This window comes from Somniosus microcephalus, chromosome 3 (genome assembly GCF_052327205.1).
Source record: "Somniosus microcephalus isolate GS21.2 chromosome 3, FLI_Smic_1.0, whole genome shotgun sequence".
Classification (NCBI taxonomy): Eukaryota; Metazoa; Chordata; class Chondrichthyes; order Squaliformes; family Somniosidae; genus Somniosus; species Somniosus microcephalus.
Genome location: NC_140989.1, coordinates 278,891,043 through 278,908,139, shown reverse-complemented (window position 1 = coordinate 278,908,139; position 17,097 = coordinate 278,891,043). Strand labels below are relative to the sequence as shown.

At 43.1% G+C, this 17,097-nt stretch overlaps 1 protein-coding gene across 4 annotated transcripts in view; it reads right to left on the bottom strand.

Annotated features, from left to right (window-relative positions):
• The window catches only part of smg7 (SMG7 nonsense mediated mRNA decay factor), a 123,622-nt gene that overhangs the window by 90,937 nt on the left and 15,588 nt on the right, over nucleotides 1-17,097 (bottom strand). For all 4 annotated transcript variants that reach the window (XM_085982605.1, XM_085982609.1, XM_085982606.1 and 1 more), the window contains exons 2-6: nucleotides 11,558-11,690; nucleotides 10,881-11,052; nucleotides 7,937-8,008; nucleotides 3,972-4,122; nucleotides 1,570-1,705 (exon numbers count right to left, since the gene is read on the bottom strand). In XM_085982605.1, coding sequence (XP_085838731.1) covers nucleotides 1,570-1,705; nucleotides 3,972-4,122; nucleotides 7,937-8,008; nucleotides 10,881-11,052; nucleotides 11,558-11,690 — 664 coding nt within the window. The remainder of the gene's footprint in view (nucleotides 1-1,569; nucleotides 1,706-3,971; nucleotides 4,123-7,936; nucleotides 8,009-10,880; nucleotides 11,053-11,557; nucleotides 11,691-17,097) is intronic.

Below are 17,097 nucleotides of genomic sequence, written 5' to 3'. Positions count from 1 at the left end.
TATCAATGGACTGGTCAGGTGGGCAGAACAGTGGCAAATGGAATTCAGTCTGGAGAAGCGTGAGGTAATGCATTTGGGGAGGGCTAACAAGGCAAGGGAATACACTGTAAATGGTAGGACACTGAAGTGCAGAGGATCAGAAGGACCTTGGAGTGCATTTCCACAGATCCCTGAAGATAGCAGGACAGGTAGATAAGGTGGTTAAGAAGGCATACGGGATACTTGCCTTTATTAGCCAAGGCATAGAACATAAGAGAAGGGAGGTTATGCTTGAACTGTATAAAGCACTAGTTAGGTCGCAGCTAGAATACTGCATGCAGTTCTGGTCACCATATTACAGGAAGGATGCGATCACACTAGAGAGGGTACAGAGGAGATTTATGAGGATATTGCCTGGGCTGGGGAATATTAGCTATGAGGAAAGATTGGATAGGCTGGGATTGTTTTCTTTGGAACAGAGAAGGCTGAGGGGAGACTTGTTTGAGGTGTATAAAATTATGAGGGGCCGAGATAGCGAGGATAGGAAGGACCTATTTCCCTTAGGAGAAGGGTCAATAACCAGGGGGGCATAGATTTAAAGTAATTGGTAGGAGATTTAGAGGGGAGTTGAGGAGAAATGTTTTAACCCAGAGGGTGGAGGAGATCTGGAACTCACTGCCTGAAAGTGTGGTAGAGGCTGAAACCCTCATTGCATTTAAAAAGTACTTGGATATGCACTTGACGTGCCGTAACCTACAAGTGCTGGAAAGTGGGATTAGGGTGAATAGTTCTTTGTTGGCCGGCACAGACAAGATGGGCCGAATGGTCTCCTTCCGTGCTGTAAATTTCTATGATTCTATGAAAATTGGTTGTTGAATTTATTCCCCAAAAACCTGGATTTGAAGTGAAATTTGTCCATTTCAAAATGATTGTACTAGCCTCATCTAAATATACGGTCTCCACTGTTAGCTTTAATTTAAAAATTCTTGGAGGCAATTTTCAGGTGCAAGCCTCATTTCCAAGGCGCCAGGGAGTTGTGAGCGTTGAAGGAACATGCAATCGACAACTTGCTGATCAGACGGGGGTGTATGGTGGGGGAAGAGCAGTAAATTCGGCGGCTCCTCAGTGGGGCCGAACCAGAATTGATGAGTGCAGACAGACCGGCAGTGGCACAGAAAAGCCGGTTTAGGCAGGATCCATCAGGAAAATCTTTTTAAAAAGAACTGGACAGGAGAATAAGAAAAAAATTGTCTGCCAATCGACCTGATTTTCAGCGTAACAGGGTGGTAGGTAGCCAAAAATCATGCCCCCCACCCCCCATATATTTTTTTATGTACCTATATTTAAATTTGTAGTTTCTCAACTGTGTAAACATCTTCGCAAATTTAATTTCACTTTTTATTCCTCTTAAATGCGAATACAATACAATTCAGCAAATTTCTCAAATTACTTTCACACTTCTGTTTTCAAAAAAGGCAACATTAAAGCAGTGAAATTCATGAACAATCTATTTGCTATCCACAATTTATACAGCAGTGGGAACTTGAACATCAAAGTAGCGTCTACTGCTAAAATGCATCTTAAGCTTACCTTGAATTGGTCTTCCAGCTTCTCTCTCAGAGTACACAATTTCTCTAAACTTTTGGTCAAATATACATGACCATGGAACTTAATAAAAGCCTTTATGAAGTCAGAAACATTCCACTTCATCTTCACATCATCACGGCTACAAAATAGCAAAACATCACTTTAGCAGACAATGAAAGACAAACATTAACATAATATGGCTGAAGAATTACTTTTGCAAGTAAAACTAATAGCTAATCAAAGTATTACATTTACAATCACCTCAAGTGCAGTGAATACTTTATATAGTTATACTGACAAAGACATTCTATACCTTCAATATTTTTAATGCTCAGAATGCCTTCAAATCTACATTTAAGAAAAATTGGAAGAGGAAATTATCAGACATTTCAGAATAGTTGTGAAATGTCTATCGAGAGACAGATTGGGAGAACATGAGGGAAGTTTAAATGGAGATTTGTATAATGCATTCAAAACTACTTACTGAGTCAGTACATAACAAGATCTACAAAGAAAAATGCAAGACTAGATTTGGTTCCAGAAAATGAATCAGAGCAGATGAACATGAAGGTAGGAGGAAAATCATTGATCAGAACCTAAGTAGGTTTAATGTTAAAATAGAGAAAGAGAAGGAAAAGCAGTCAAAAACAAGTTGCAGTGATGAATGAGGACTTAGCTGGATAAATTGGGAGGAAAAGTTAACTGGGAAAACAGTGGCACAACAGTTGGAAATATTTAAGCGAGAGATTGGAATATTCCTAAATTTCTGTAACGATGAAAAAAAAAGCAGTTACTGAAACATGGAATATTTCACCAGAAGCTGTGATCGATGATAAATTGGTTACAGCATTCAAAAGGATAATTATTTGAATATAAAAAGGGCATGGGAAGGAAGAAAAGAGGAACATGGAATTATGTAAAATTAACTCGAGAGACGGGCAAGAACAGATGAATGGCCTCTCTCTCTGCTAGAATTTCCATATCAAAGTAATTGTTTCTGCCAGAATTTAACAGCTGAAAAAAAAAGGTTCAAGTACTAAGCGGTTAATAATTTTGAGCACAGTGGAATTATTTTGTGATAAACAAATTGAAACAAAAATAAAAGTACAATTTAAAATTTGGAAGCCAATCTTCACTGTGGAAGCACACTCCAATTCCCAGCCCAGGGTGAGAGGCAGGGAACCTGCTAACGAGACCACTGCTCCTTTTCCGTAACTAATCAGTTAGTGTCAAAGGACTTGTGCTCAGACATGCTCCTTGTGGAGGGAACACTTAGCTTCCCAATAATGGCCAGGACAAGATTGGGAAATCACCATGTGGGAAACTACAGTACAAACCTTGTTCAACACGATGCAACACAGCATTCTAGCAGATTAACGCAGAAGACTATTATTGAATGGAACAAACAAACAGAAAACAAAGCATCTGCTTCAAATAAGTTTTTAAAAATTCAACTAAAATACATGTGTACATTATTGATTTTCTGCATCAAAATGTAGAGAAGTCAAGAATGTGGATATATAGTTTGAGTTAACTTTGTAACATTAGAAAAATAGCTGAAAATAGGTATATTGTGCATCATTTTTGTTGATGTTTTATTAGTGATTTCTGGCATGCAACAAGTATTTTAGTCTACACAATGGGCCAGAATTTACTGTAAAAAATAAGAGAGACGAACGGCGCTCACCATTATTTATCCACAAATCGGACAGCAACTTCCGGTGATCACAGATGCCCGGTTAAACGCGAAAATCCAGAAGTTGCTGTCCGATGCTAACTTAAATGTCGTTAAGTTCCTGTACTTACACTGTGGATATGGACTAAACTCAGAGTTAGCTTGTTCATTTCAGTCTAAGTGCCCTTTTTAACAGCGTGATAAGCCAACCAACCTCTCTGGCACTGAAAATTTACTTTTACAAGTGTGGAGTCTCATTCCTTCAGATTTTAATTGCTGTAGAGATTTTTTTTTTAAATATAATTTTTGTCTCTTTTTTTCTTCTTTTAATCTAATCTTTCTTTCCCTCTTTTTTATTTTGCTTTCTGTACCTGATTTGACATTGAAGCACCTTGGGACGTCTTATTACGTTAAAGGCACTATACAAGCGGTTGTGGTTGAATATTCCAGCTTACACTTCCTGGTTCAGACTCTGCACTGTTTATTAACAATACTTCAATCTGATTGGTTAAGGAGACACACAGGCCCTGTGTGCCCTGTTCACACAGGTCCCAGATGTTTTGTAGAGGGCGCTGCACTGCTTGGATCTTTAACGTACAGCAACTTCCAGTGTAAAAAGTCATAGAAATTAAATGGGCAATGATGAGACGATCAAACAGCAGGCGACGTTCGTTCACCGGCTACAGTAAATTCTGGCCTATGATGTTTTTGGATGCATCTCTTTGCTCACCTCTCCAGAGCTTTAGAAAGCGCTTTCTGTAGATTAGTGGAAGCAGCTGGGAAAGGAAATTTGACAGCAATACTTCTGCAATAGTAGAAAATGGTTGTAAGATGATCGCCTTTAGAGGAAGCCAGAATTGCCAGCTGATTGTATGGTTGACCTGAAATGGAAAAAGTGGCATGTAACAATTCAAAATATAGCATTTAGGTACAGCAAAGATTTACAATCAGGCTATTAACCCATTCATTCTTGATATTGTCCTTCAAATCCCTATTTCTAATGTCACCTACAATCCTCCAGCTGTGAGGGCTCACAAATTATAGATATGGAATCAGTCAAAAAATCTAATTGAAGGCATTTTCTGTGTATAAATCTCTTTAGAATCATTCCACTTGACCTCAATTCCCACTGGTTACGTGTGGCATTTCTCATTAGGTATCTTCCTTTGGTAGACAATTACAGCTATTTTGACAACTATAAATCGCATTTGTACAATTATTGGTAAATATGAACAAAAACAAAAAGAAACTATGGCCCGGAATTTGCGGTCAGCGGCGAAGCAAAGGCGTTTGACGCTGGCCCCGAAGGAAGCTGCCCGCAGAGATCTCACGATCTCGGTGTCGAGAAGTTTGCCTTTTTCGAGGCACATGTGATTTCTGTGCAGTACAGTGGGGATTCCCTTCTGCGATCTGCTGTGACATCAACAAGCTGTCTAAGCAGCCAATCACATTGCAGAATTCTCAGACAGGGAACAAGGAAATGAAGAATCTGCTTTTATTCAGACTTTTAAAAAATGTTAGAGAGCAAACCAAAGATCGAGGCTCTCACATGGGGATAAGGTAGAACTTTTAAAAAAAAAAAAAAAAAAAAAAAATTTTTTTTTAAATTTCAAGTTTCTTAAAAATTGTAATTATCATAATGGAGAAATTTGACACTCCACAAAATTAAAATTAATTTTTCAGGGCCATTATGTTTGTTTAGCAGTCAATACACTGTTAAAATCCTAGTTACACCTAATCCAACAAGGTCAAACATTTAATGGGGTATTTAACAGCGATATACCACAGAAAAGCCCAAGTTTTCATCAGTTTCACTGATCACACTGATTGCCGGCTATTGGGGGGGGGGGGGGGGGGGCACAGCGCAGCCAGTGTCGGAGCAGTGAATGACTGACCGCAACTTCAAGATTTCCGCATTTAGATGTGCGTGTGTTGCATCCTTAAGTTGCGGTCAGTTTCAAAGGGGTAATAACGGCGAACGCCGTTAGTTTGTCGTTATTACCCACTGCAAATTCCGGCCATATATGTTGGAAATATTAAGCAAACAGAAAATGCTGGAAACAGTCAGACCAGTCAGCATCTGTGGAGAAAACAGATGAGGTAACATTTCAGCTATGGAGAGAAAAATGTATACCTGAAATATTAACTTATTTGTTGCCTTCACAGATGTTAACTGAACTACCAAGTGTTTCCAGCATTTTCTGTTTTTGTACTAGATTTTTAAAAATGTGATAGCATAGATTTAATAATCTTCTATCACCAACGCAGGCCAGATGGCACAGGAATAACCTTGGGTCCTTTTATAGTAAAGAGTGGATTTTCAGATTTTGAACCTATACTTACAAATCTAGAGTACAAAAGGAAGAAGTCGTGAATGCGCATTCTAACCAAAATGCATTACACTAAAGACTAGGATCCCAACTTGAAAACTTCAAATCCTGCAATGGGTTCCCAAGATTGAGGTGCATTTGTAAGCACTATTTTTCCCTTGTGAATCATTCACAAGATTTTGAGGTGTTCAAGTGAAAGGGAATTCTCTATATGGACTGACCCTGAACTAAATATATTGCAAAATATTACCATCACAAGTAGGGGAAGATTCATTTGGGATTTACCCCAGAGGTTTTCAGCTCCACTGCTGACTATGTTAACTAACATAAGTACAGCCTTTCTCATTGACTAAAAAAGTATTTCCAAAAACTTAGTATTTCCCATCATCTATGGTAAAGGAAATGGGGAGAAGTCACTAAAAAGTTCACTATTATGCTGCCTTTCTAATCAGATGATTTCTCTCTACTTCTCTTGATAATGCCTAGCTCTGGAGAGCACCCTAGTTCCAAAAGCAGCAGCAAACCCCTCAAATCACAATACAAGCAATGCAACACATCAAGTTAGTCAATGGCTCCAAGCAGCACCAGGTAAGAGACAATAGAGGGTTTTTGGTGGGGCTGTGAAAGCCAAAATACTCTGGTTAGCTTAGATCACTGCTTTTCATCCTGAGCCCAAGGAGCTGCCTTGCTTCAGGATGCTGCCTTGCAGATAGTGTCACGTCCATGGCGCTCCATTGACCAACAAGAAAAGACCTGTCAGCAAATAGCACAGGATGACACAAAACTACCCAGTGACAAGTTTAGTTCCCATACAAAATAGTTGTCTGGTTAGCTCTGTCTATGCAGAAACCTAAAACTGTTTGCAAAAGTGATACTTCCTGTACTGGCTACAGTTGGGGACTTGTATGGGTTTACAATGAAGTCTGGTCTCTTCAAAAAACTCAGATGCCTGTGCTACTTCCTGGAAGGAGGTTCTGATCAGCCTCCTTTCTAGATAATGGCAAATAGCCAGAACATCAGTCCAAGAATTGCTGCTTTTATAGACTTGCACTTGGTGAACACACTGGGTGACAAAGTAAATTCAAAGTGGAACACTTAAATTGATAGTAAATATGTGTTGCATAGAATTGTTGATGCTTTTCTTGCAATTCTCTGAACCCAATGCAAGTGCACTTGTGATATGCAGCTGCCAGCCAGTCTCCTGGGTGGTAGTGGGCAACATGATTAACAACAAATTCACAAGCAGAAGAAAAATCACATCATAGGTCTTCAAAATGTAAACCTGTGATAATTTTTTAACTTGTATATAAAAAAAGACAAAATTAATTCGGCAAAGAAATAGCTTGGTTACAGTATAGCTGGAATACTAACTGTTCCATTATGTGGTGTGGTTTGTAAATGTTTAGTTTCAACATTCCCTTCAAATACATTTTCAAAGGAAAACTGTTCTAACAGAATATGAAGTCACCTACATGAAATATGAAAAATATTTTGTGGAAATGGAAAGGAAAAAAATTGGGTCCCTCAACAACCATCACATTACAGAATTTTAACTAATGAAAACGATGTGAAAACACATCTTCAAACCACTTAGAGAGGCCACTCAATATCAATAATAAAACAACTAAAGAAAGAAAGACGTGCATTTATACAGCACCTTTCACGACCACCGGATGTCCCAAAGCGCTTTACAGCCAATTAAATAGTTTTTGAAGTGTAGTCATTGTTGTAATGTAGGAAAAAAGGCAGCCAATTTGTGCACAGCAAGCTCCCACTAACAGCAATGTGATAATGGCCAGATAATCTGTTTTAGTGATGTTGATTGAGGGACAAATATTGGCCAGGACACCGGGGATAACTCCCCTGCTCTTCTTCAAAATAGGGCCATAGGATCTTTTACGTCCACATGAGGGGGCAGATAGGACCTCGGTTTAAACGTCTCATCCGAAAGACAGCACCTCCGACAATGCAGCACTCCCTACTGCACTGGATTATCAGCCTAGGTTTTTGTGCTCATATGTATGTTGTACCAGTCTCAAGAACATTCACTTTAGACAAGTTTAATTATATTTTTCTAGCAAAAATCAATCATTTATTCTCAAAGCTTTTCCACCTTCCTGGTATTTTTTTTTTTTTTTTAGTTTGAATGTCACTTTTATGGCATTCAAACTTGTTCAAAAATTACCATAAGCAACTTATTTCACCTCTTACAATTGTTGGATGACCACAAATTAAAATGGAAAATAAACACACAGCATCACTGTGTAGGATATGTTGATCTTTTTGTTATGTTGTAGACAACTAATGATCTCTGATATTTTTTCAGAAGATAAAAATGAGTTACTGATCAATAGATACATCTTACCATTTGAAGGAACAAGTTGAGCTGCATGTCTGTAGTAAGACTCAGCCTGGCTAGTCTGATTCCTGTATCGAGCTGCAGGCCAAAGCACAGATACATTAGAGACCCACATCTTTAACATTCACACATCTGATAAAAGAAAGTGCAGCTTCTCCCATAGCAGCTGCTCACCCATTTTCTTTCACATAATTTAGAATGCAGTTTTATCCCTCACCCAACAACTGTCAGGAATGCCCTCACTGTCAGAAAGGTAATTGGTTTATTTATATGCACTGGTAGATCTATTGCAGTGTAGCTCACGTAAGTCAGAGGATACACTGCTTTATTATGACAAGAGCATGCAATCATCACAGATGACCTATTGTACAAAGCTGAACACAGCATCAGAAATTAGTGTTTACACTTGATCAGAGTCGGCACAACTTAATAGCATAAGTTTACAGGAGATCTAATATATTCATGAGATTTTCTTCCAACACAATGACAAGGGTCATTTACAGCAATATCTCATTAATTTCCCCCTTTTTGGATCCCCCCCCAGAAAAAAAGATGGGTAGGACACAAAATATGATTTCTGGGGGGAAAACCATTCACACGCTGAGATCTTTGTAATCCAAGATGAAAGATGCCAGAACTAGAAAACAATGTTTTCCACTTTGGCCACCCAATGTCAGTATCAAGTAATTCCCAATCAGGCATAGCACTGCCTACGTACAGAGAAACCACTCAATTGTTTTTCACCTCTGCCAGGAGACGACATGGCACCTAGGGAGTAAGGAGTCTTGTGATGTGATGCATAAGGCATCGCATATGTATGAATAGGCTAAATGGACCAGCTGTTCTTTTCCTGTCTGACATTTTCTTATGTTTGTTATGTAACCATGTGCCTTAACCTCAGCTGATTAATAACTTCCACTATTGCATACTAATCTTAATTTTTCATTACCCATATTAATCATCTGTGGCCTCTGACAGAGCCCATCGATTTAGCGCAGAATTATGAATGTTGTGTCATGCAGATTAATGTAGAAACTGCCTAAATTAGTTCCATTCTAGTACCTTTATAGGTCACAAGATAGAGGCCTTTACCCAGTTTGGCTTCAAATCTACAGCTCAGAAAAAGTACATTTTAACCCACTTCACCACTTGGTCTCTCAAGTTTCCTCAACACGTACTGAAACATAAAGGGGCCATAATTTGCCATGGCAGGGCATCTAACAGTGTCTGTTGTTAGTTAGACTTGCACATTTATTTAATTTATATAAGTTGCTGAATGTGCAAGCTGATATCACAGTGAGGGAAACCGGGCATCTAGGACCCGAGTGAACAGGGCAAGCAACTGTGTATCTCCTTTACCAATCAGATGGAAGGATTGAGAAATAACAGCACAAGGACTGAGAAGGAATGAATTCAATGTCAAATCAGGTACAGAAAGAGAAATAAAGAAAGAGGAAAAGAAAGACTGAATTTAAGAGAGAGAGAAAAAAAGACAAAGGATAAAAATTAAATTTGGTATTTTAAAAATCTCCAACAACAATGAAAACTGGAAGGAATGAGATTCCATACTTGTAATAGTTAATTTTCAGTGCCGGAGCAGTGGACTGGCTGTAATTAACACTTATCAGGTTGTTAAAAGGGTACTTAGAAAGGAATGGAATGGACAAGACTTATCTTCCTGTGGAGAGTTTAGTTCATATCTACCATGCAAATACAGCAACTTCACACGCTTCAATGCATTGCAAAGGTGAGGCAGACAGCAAGATGCAGTTTTCACGAACAGCGGAGCGGCGCAGCTCTGACAGCATTTATAGATTGTTGAGTTTAACCGCATATCTGCCCCTTGCCTGAAGTTGCTGTACCATTTGCACATAAATAACAGCGACATTAGTCACACCGTCATTTTGACAGGAAAATCTGGGTCAATATTAAAAGGAAAGGCTGAAGAGGTGGTAGGAGGGAAAGAGGGAAATCTTTCAGTACAGGGTACTCCCCATCTTCACTATTTCATAAAAGTAGCACATCTCTTTTTAGATAGGAGATACTACATTAATCTTTCAAAATTAATTACAAATGAGCATATGCTGAATGTAATTTATTCTTCTCCTTTAACAACACTCCAATAGCTTGCCTGCAACATTGCTTTGATATTCAAATAACAGTCTATGCTGCGAGCTTGGTCAACCCTGGAATAAGGCACTAGTTGGCATAGCTCCCAAAAGAAGTGCCTTGCATCAAGGAAATACTGAGATTAGCAACATCAGCACACTGCAAATGTTTGTCAACAAAGTACACAGCAGCACTAAAATTAGCTCCAGGAAAGCCTGTGCCCTGGACTGCTCTGTCCTCCCAGCTCAGAAAACAGTGCACAGGGATGTGGCTATGTAGAAGAGGAAGAAACATAAAAATTCACTACTGTAATTATAGCATTGACTTCACAACAAACTTCAGAACAGGTGGTATAGAATTGCCCTGTACTAAAAATGGTATTTTGGATCTTCTGGCTGTAGAATTAGAATGGGTAAGGGTGTCAGTAAATCTCAGTCTTATCCAAGTATATAAGGACTCTTAAATTCCTATCAGCTGCCAGTAAAACAAAAACAAAATTATAGAAACAAATGTAGAAAATGTTTTGTGAGCAAAATCTGATGCAGAGTTGACCAATAACAGTTATACATAATCTTTATGAAGTTGCAACTTTTAGAGGAGCACTCATTTCCGGTTCTAAATATCAAAACTTTATGGGGTTCCCACAAAGTTTAACAGCTGGTCTCTCTATGAGAGATGGATGCTGCAGAAAGCATATCCATATATCCAGAACCATGGATAACTAATACTGGCTTGAAATATACATTAATTTACATGATTAAAAAATGTCATTTGTCTGAACTACCTTTGGTCAACTGATGTTAAATCTCTCTACATACATACATATCTCTAACTGACGTACCTATGTCTCCAAGATGTACAAGGCAGTGCTGGCAGATATAAGAGCAAGAGCTGGGTTGGGGCTTCACAATTCCACTGGTGCTGCATTGTTTATTGCTGATGATTCCTAGCTGTGAAGATTTAACACGGCAAGGAAGGTCCACATTGAAGACTGTGCACAACTCCTGCAGCAACTGGAATGAAAAAAAATTACATTCCCAAACCACACTTAAAGGGTAAATAAAGTTTAGGGAGAGTGTTTTTATTAAAAGTACTCCCCAAGATGTAGAAAATCGAATTATGAAAGTCTTGTTTATTTCTTTGTAAACAAAGACACTTTTATTGCCGTCGAAGACCTTTCAGTGTCTCCCCTACTACGCTGCTCCAGTGAAGTCATGGACAAAAAGCATCTCCCCACACCATTGAGTATTAAAAAAAACCCAGAGGGCTCCAAACTTCAGATCACCCCAAGAGGAGAACACACTTCTGGCCAAGGATGTAGAGTACCCAGCTGGTAACGTGGTTTTTCAAAGTTCCACAGCTCCATTCAAATTTGTTTTAAAATGTAAATAAACCATTAGCCCAATTTAGGTTACCAGTACTACACTGCCTAACTAAGCTAATTGGTCCATTAAAGACTAGATCAGATGAAACATTTCATCCTCCCAGTGAAATCTCATCTTTTTCTTGTGGACTCACCTGTGTGTAGAAGCCACTAGCTGCCTCTAAGAAGAGCGAAAGGTTGGCCTGTACCTCACTGCGGTTAGGATTGGCTCGGTTCTTGGCCTGACCCTGTAGTGTTGTAATTTGATTTTTGAAGGCATGGTTCCAGCTAAGTGAATAACACATTAACCATTTAGATAAATCAACCTTACAAGAGTCTATTACTCTAGCTTACACAAGCACAGCATTTCAACAAAGCTTAAAAAACCCTTAAAAGTGAGAAAACAACTTAATTTCTTTCAACAGCTTATAGAACTGTCATGACATTTTGAGCAAGTTACATGGTTTTTACACATTTAACTCTATTGCATATTATTTGGGTCTAAAATACAACATCCAACATGTTGCAAAAAGGTATCTTGTGCACATATAGAAAGAAAGCAAAGGAGCTATACCAATCAACCTCAGACCAATCTAAGGTTTTGAACTAACAAATGAAATACAGACCTTCACCTTGCAAGAACTATTTTTCCCCCTCAACACATGGAACAGTGGAGGCAAATACTTGCTAGGATATAGGATGAAGTAGTGAGGCTGTAGATTTGTTTTGGACCGATAAGTGTGGTGTATGTGCCTTTAAGAGCAATTATGGTGTATGTGCCTTTAAGAGCCCCAGGTGTGCGTAATGCCGGTAATTGCCACTTGGGCTATATCCTTTAGAAACCACCCCCCCCCCCCAGACTTGCTTAGTAAATACCTATGAACCAACTCCTGTCTTCAGTGTCTTTATCTACACACGGACACTACAATAAGCTGAATGGTTTTTCTCATTCATATCTACTTCGTGATCTCAATGCAGACTAATAATCCACCCCTCACCCTACCACACTAATCTCAGGTGAAAAGCTTCAATATTGCTCCTTATTTAATACTAAAGAAAAACATTATTTATTTCTTGTGAAATCAGAGTAATTACTCATGGTTTTGTTTTATGATAAAGGCAGATTTTAAAAGCATTATAATACCTTGCAACCACAATGAGGACAGATGAAGGACACACTATCAGTAGTTTTGATTTAGCACTCTAACCTGCTAATCATGTGCACAGCACAATATACATCAGGGCAAATGGAAATGTATAGAGGCCTCTACAAGCCAATATTGTTCTCACTCAAATTGAATGGTAATAAATCAGATATACAATAAAAATAAAACTGCATTTGTCTATAGCATGGAAACAAACAGCAATTTACTACAGTATCAGGTTAAATTGTTACAATGTATTTGTAGAGATTAGAAGCCGATGAAAGTTTGAAGCATGACCCACTGATTAAAAAAAATGAATAGTTGCATTTTCCTAGAAAGTGATATACCTAGCAATTCATCCAATGAAAAGCGACGAGTTAAGAAAGTAACTATAGGTTTTTATTGGCTAAATAACAGAGCCCACCCTCGTGGGTGATCGGATCCAACAAGGAGGAATACCAGCCAGTGGACCACCTTTATACCTGGGCAAGTAGGTGGAGCTATGGGCGGAGTCAGCAGTGGTCAGCCCAGGTATAACAGCGTGGCAAGAGGCGACCTCGTGTAGTGATACAACAGTGTAAACAGTGATAACCATAGTGTAACGATATAACAGTGATAACCATAGTGTAACGGTAGTGAACGATAAAAGTGGTTTACCACATTCACCCCTTGTTTAGATTTGAGTCCAGCGGGGTGAAGTGTACTACCAGTTCGGGTATGTCAGTCTGTCCGGAGGCCTCGTAAGTCTTTCTGATCGGCGCAGCAGCGGCGGCGGTGTTGCAGTCTCCGGTGTTAATGCTGGTGTCTGCGTGGTTGACGAAGGCTCGTGGGGTTCCGGCATGCCGTCTACCTGGGCTGGATTTGGGGGGGTGGTGGGGGGGTAACGGTGGTGTCTCAGGGGTGCCCGAGGGTGCAAGGTCTCGTAAGGAGACTGTGTCCTCCCGCCCGTCTGGGTATGCCACGTAGGCGTACTGGGGGTTGGCGTGCAGGAGGACCACCCTCTCGACCAGGGGGTCCGTTTTATGGGCCCTCACATGCTTTCGCAGTAAGACGGGCCCCGGAGAAGTCAGCCAAGTTGGCAGCGTGGTTCCCGTAGTCGATTTCCTGGGGAAAACAAACATTCGTTCATGGGGGGTGGCGTTAATGGCAGTGCAAAGCAGTGACCGGATGGAATGCAGCGCTGCCGGGAGGACTTCCTGCCAGCGAGAGGTTGGGAGGCCCTTAGACTTTAAGGCTAAGAGAACGGCCTTCCAGACAGTCGCGTTCTCCCTTTCCACCTGGCCGTTCCCTCGGGGGTTGTAGCTGGTGGTCCTGCTTGCAGCGATACTTCTCGCTAATAGGAACTGGCGAAGTTCCTCGCTCATGAAGGAGGAGCCCCGGTCGCTATGTATATAGTTCGGGAACCCGAACAAGGCGAAGAGGTCGTTCAGGCATTTGATGACCGTGGTGCTGGTCATGTCTGGGCAGGGGAAGGCAAAGGGGAAATGGGAGTACTCATCAATGATGTTGAGGAAGTACACATTACGGTCAGAGGACGGGAGGGGCCCCTTAAAATCGATGCTCAAGCGCTCGAAGGGGCGGGTGGCCTTGATCAGGCTTGCTCTGTCCGGCCTAAAGAAATGCGGTTTGCATTCGGCACAGGTTTGGCAGTTCCTGGTCATGGTCCCGACCTCCTCGATGGAGTATGGCAGGTTGCGGGCCTTAATGAAGTGGTAAAGTCTGGTGACCCCGGGGTGGCAGAGGTCGTTGTGGAGGGTCTGCAGTCTATCAGTTTGCACGTTGGCGCATGTACTTCGTGATAGAGCATCTGGGGGTTCGTTCAGTTTACCAGGCCGGTGCAAGAGATCATAATCATAGGTGGAGAGCTCGATTCTCCACCTCAAGATCTTGTCGTTCTTGATTTTGCCCCTCAGCTTGTTATTAAACATAAAAGCGACCGAACGCTGGTCGGTGAGGAGGGTAAATCGTTTGCCTGCCAGGTAATGCCTCCAGCGTCGTACAGCCTCCACGATCGCCTGGGCCTCCTTCTCGACCGAAGAGTGTCGGATCTCAGGGCCCTGGAGGGTCCTTGAGAAGAAGGCCACCGGTCTCCCCTCCTGGTTGAGGGTTGCGGCTAGGGCGAAGTCGGATGCATCGCTCTCCACTTGGAAAGGGATAGACTCATCCACCGCATGCATTGTGGCCTTAGCAATGTCTCCCTTAATGAGGGAGAAGGCTGCGCACGCTTCTGCCGTCAGGGGGAAGGAGGTGGACTTCATGAGGGGTCTGGCTTTGTCCGCATAATTTGGCACCCATTGGGCATAGTAGGCGAAGAGCCCCAGGGTTCTCTTCAGCGCCTTTGGACAGTGGGGGAGGGGAAGCTCCATGAGGGGGCGCATTCTTTCGGGGTCGGGGCCGATGACTCCGTTCTCTACTACGCAGCCGAGGATGGCGAGGCGCGAGGTGTTAAACACACATTTCTCCTTATTGTAGGTGAGGTTCAGCCGTTGGGCCGTACGGAGGAATCTTTCCAGATTAACATCGTGGTCCTGCCGGTCGCGGCCGCAGATGGTGACGTTATCTAGATAGGGGAACGTGGCGTGCAGCCCGTTCTGGTCAACCATCCGGTCCATCTCCCTTTGGAAGACCGAAACCCCGTTGGTGACGCCGAAGGGAACCCTAAGGAAGTGGTAGAGGCGGCCGTTCGCCTCGAAGGCTGTATACTGGCGGTCCTCAGGGCGGATAGGGAGTTGGTGATAGGCCAACTTAAGGTCGATGATGGAGAATACCCGGTACTGCGCAATCTGATTGACCATATCAGATATGCGGGGAAGGGGGTATGCGTCCAGCTGGGTGTACCGGTTTATGGTTTGGCTGTAGTCGATGACTAGGCGGTTTTTATCGCCGGTCTTAACGACTACAACCTGGGCACGCCAGGGGCTGTTGCTCCTCTCGATGATGCCCTCCTTCAAGAGACGCTGCACCTCGCAGCTAATAAAAGCTCTGTCCCCGGCGCTGTACCGCCTGCTCTTGGTGGCGACGGGTTTACAGTCGCGGGTGAGGTTAGCGAACAGGGAGCGGGGCGGGACCTTGAGGGTGGATAGGCCGCAGGTGGTATGCGGTGGGCAGTTTAAAGGCTGCTGGTTGTCGACTGTGAGTGGGGGGAGGGGTCCACCGTATGCCAAAGTGACACTTTGCAGGTGGGATTGGAAGTCCAGCCCTAGTAGGACGGCAGGGCAGAGCTGGGGCAGGACGAGGAGTTTAAAATTTTTATACTCCGTGCCCCTAACCGACAGGGTCACAATACAGTAGCCGCTGATGTCTGTAGAATGGGACCTCGATGCCATCGAGATCCGGTTGCGCGTTGGCCGGACAGTGAGGGAGTAGTGGCTCACCGTGTCTGGATGTATGAAACTCTCCGTGCTTCCACTGTCGAACAGGCAGGTCATGGCGTGGCCGTTTACTTTGATGTCCATCATGGACTTGGACAGGTGATGCGGGCGAGCTTGGTCCAGTGTGACGGAGGCTAGTGTATGGCTGAGCGAGCTGCTGTAGTCTGCGGGTGAGGCGGTGGTCGGGTCTGGCGACAAGGTGGCGGTCGACTGTGGTGGACAAAATGGCGGCGCCCACGAGGTTGAATAAGATGGCTGCCCCCACAACTCACATGAGGCACTGCTGGCGTCTGTGGCTCTCCCCCTGCAGGCCTTAGCGAAGTGGCCTTTCTTCTGGCAATGGGAGCAAGTCGCGTTTCTCGCAGGGCAGCGCGTCCTCGGGTGTTTCGCCTGGCCACAGAAGCAGCAGCCGGCGGCCCGATCGCGGGGGTCCGATGTTGCAGCCGGTACCGGGGGTGGCGGTCCTGATCGGTTCTGGGACGCCGATGCTGAGGTAGGTCCCGGAGGCGGCGTTGCGAGGGGTATTGCGGCCGGGGTCGGGCCGGAGTCCCAGGGTCGCGCAGTACAGTACCTGGAATACGCCTCGAGGTCCCGATGGGCCACTTCCAGGGAGCGGGCGAGGGCTGCAGCTGTGTTCAGGTTGAGGTCCTTTGATTCGAGCAGTCTTTGCCGTGAGTAGTCGGACCGAAGGCCTTTCACGAAGGCATCGCGGATATTCTCTTCAGTATTTTCTGCAGCTGTTACCGCTTTAAAGTCACAGTCCCTGCCGAGTGTTTGTAGCGCCCGTAAAAATTCATCTACAGACTCTCCTGGCTGTTGCGGGCGGGATCTTAGGAGGTGTCTGGCATACATAGAATTTACCGGGCTCCGGTACTGCTGTTTCAGCAGGTTGATGGCGGCCTCGTATGTAGTAAGGTCCTGTATGAGTGCGAATACTTTAGGGCTCACTTGGGCGGTCAGCACTCTTAGTTTGGATCTCTGAGGCACGCCGGATTCTACCAGGTAGGATTCGAAACAGCTCAGCCAGTGTTTGAAGTCGAGGGCTAAGTTTGCTGCCTGTGGGTTTAGATCCAGGTACGGCGGTCGGAGGGCTCGCAGCCAGGCCGGCTGCTGTGGCTGTTGTAGCTGGGCGTCTGACTGGTCTGGCGGTTCGTTAGACATTTTTAAAATTTAGCCAAT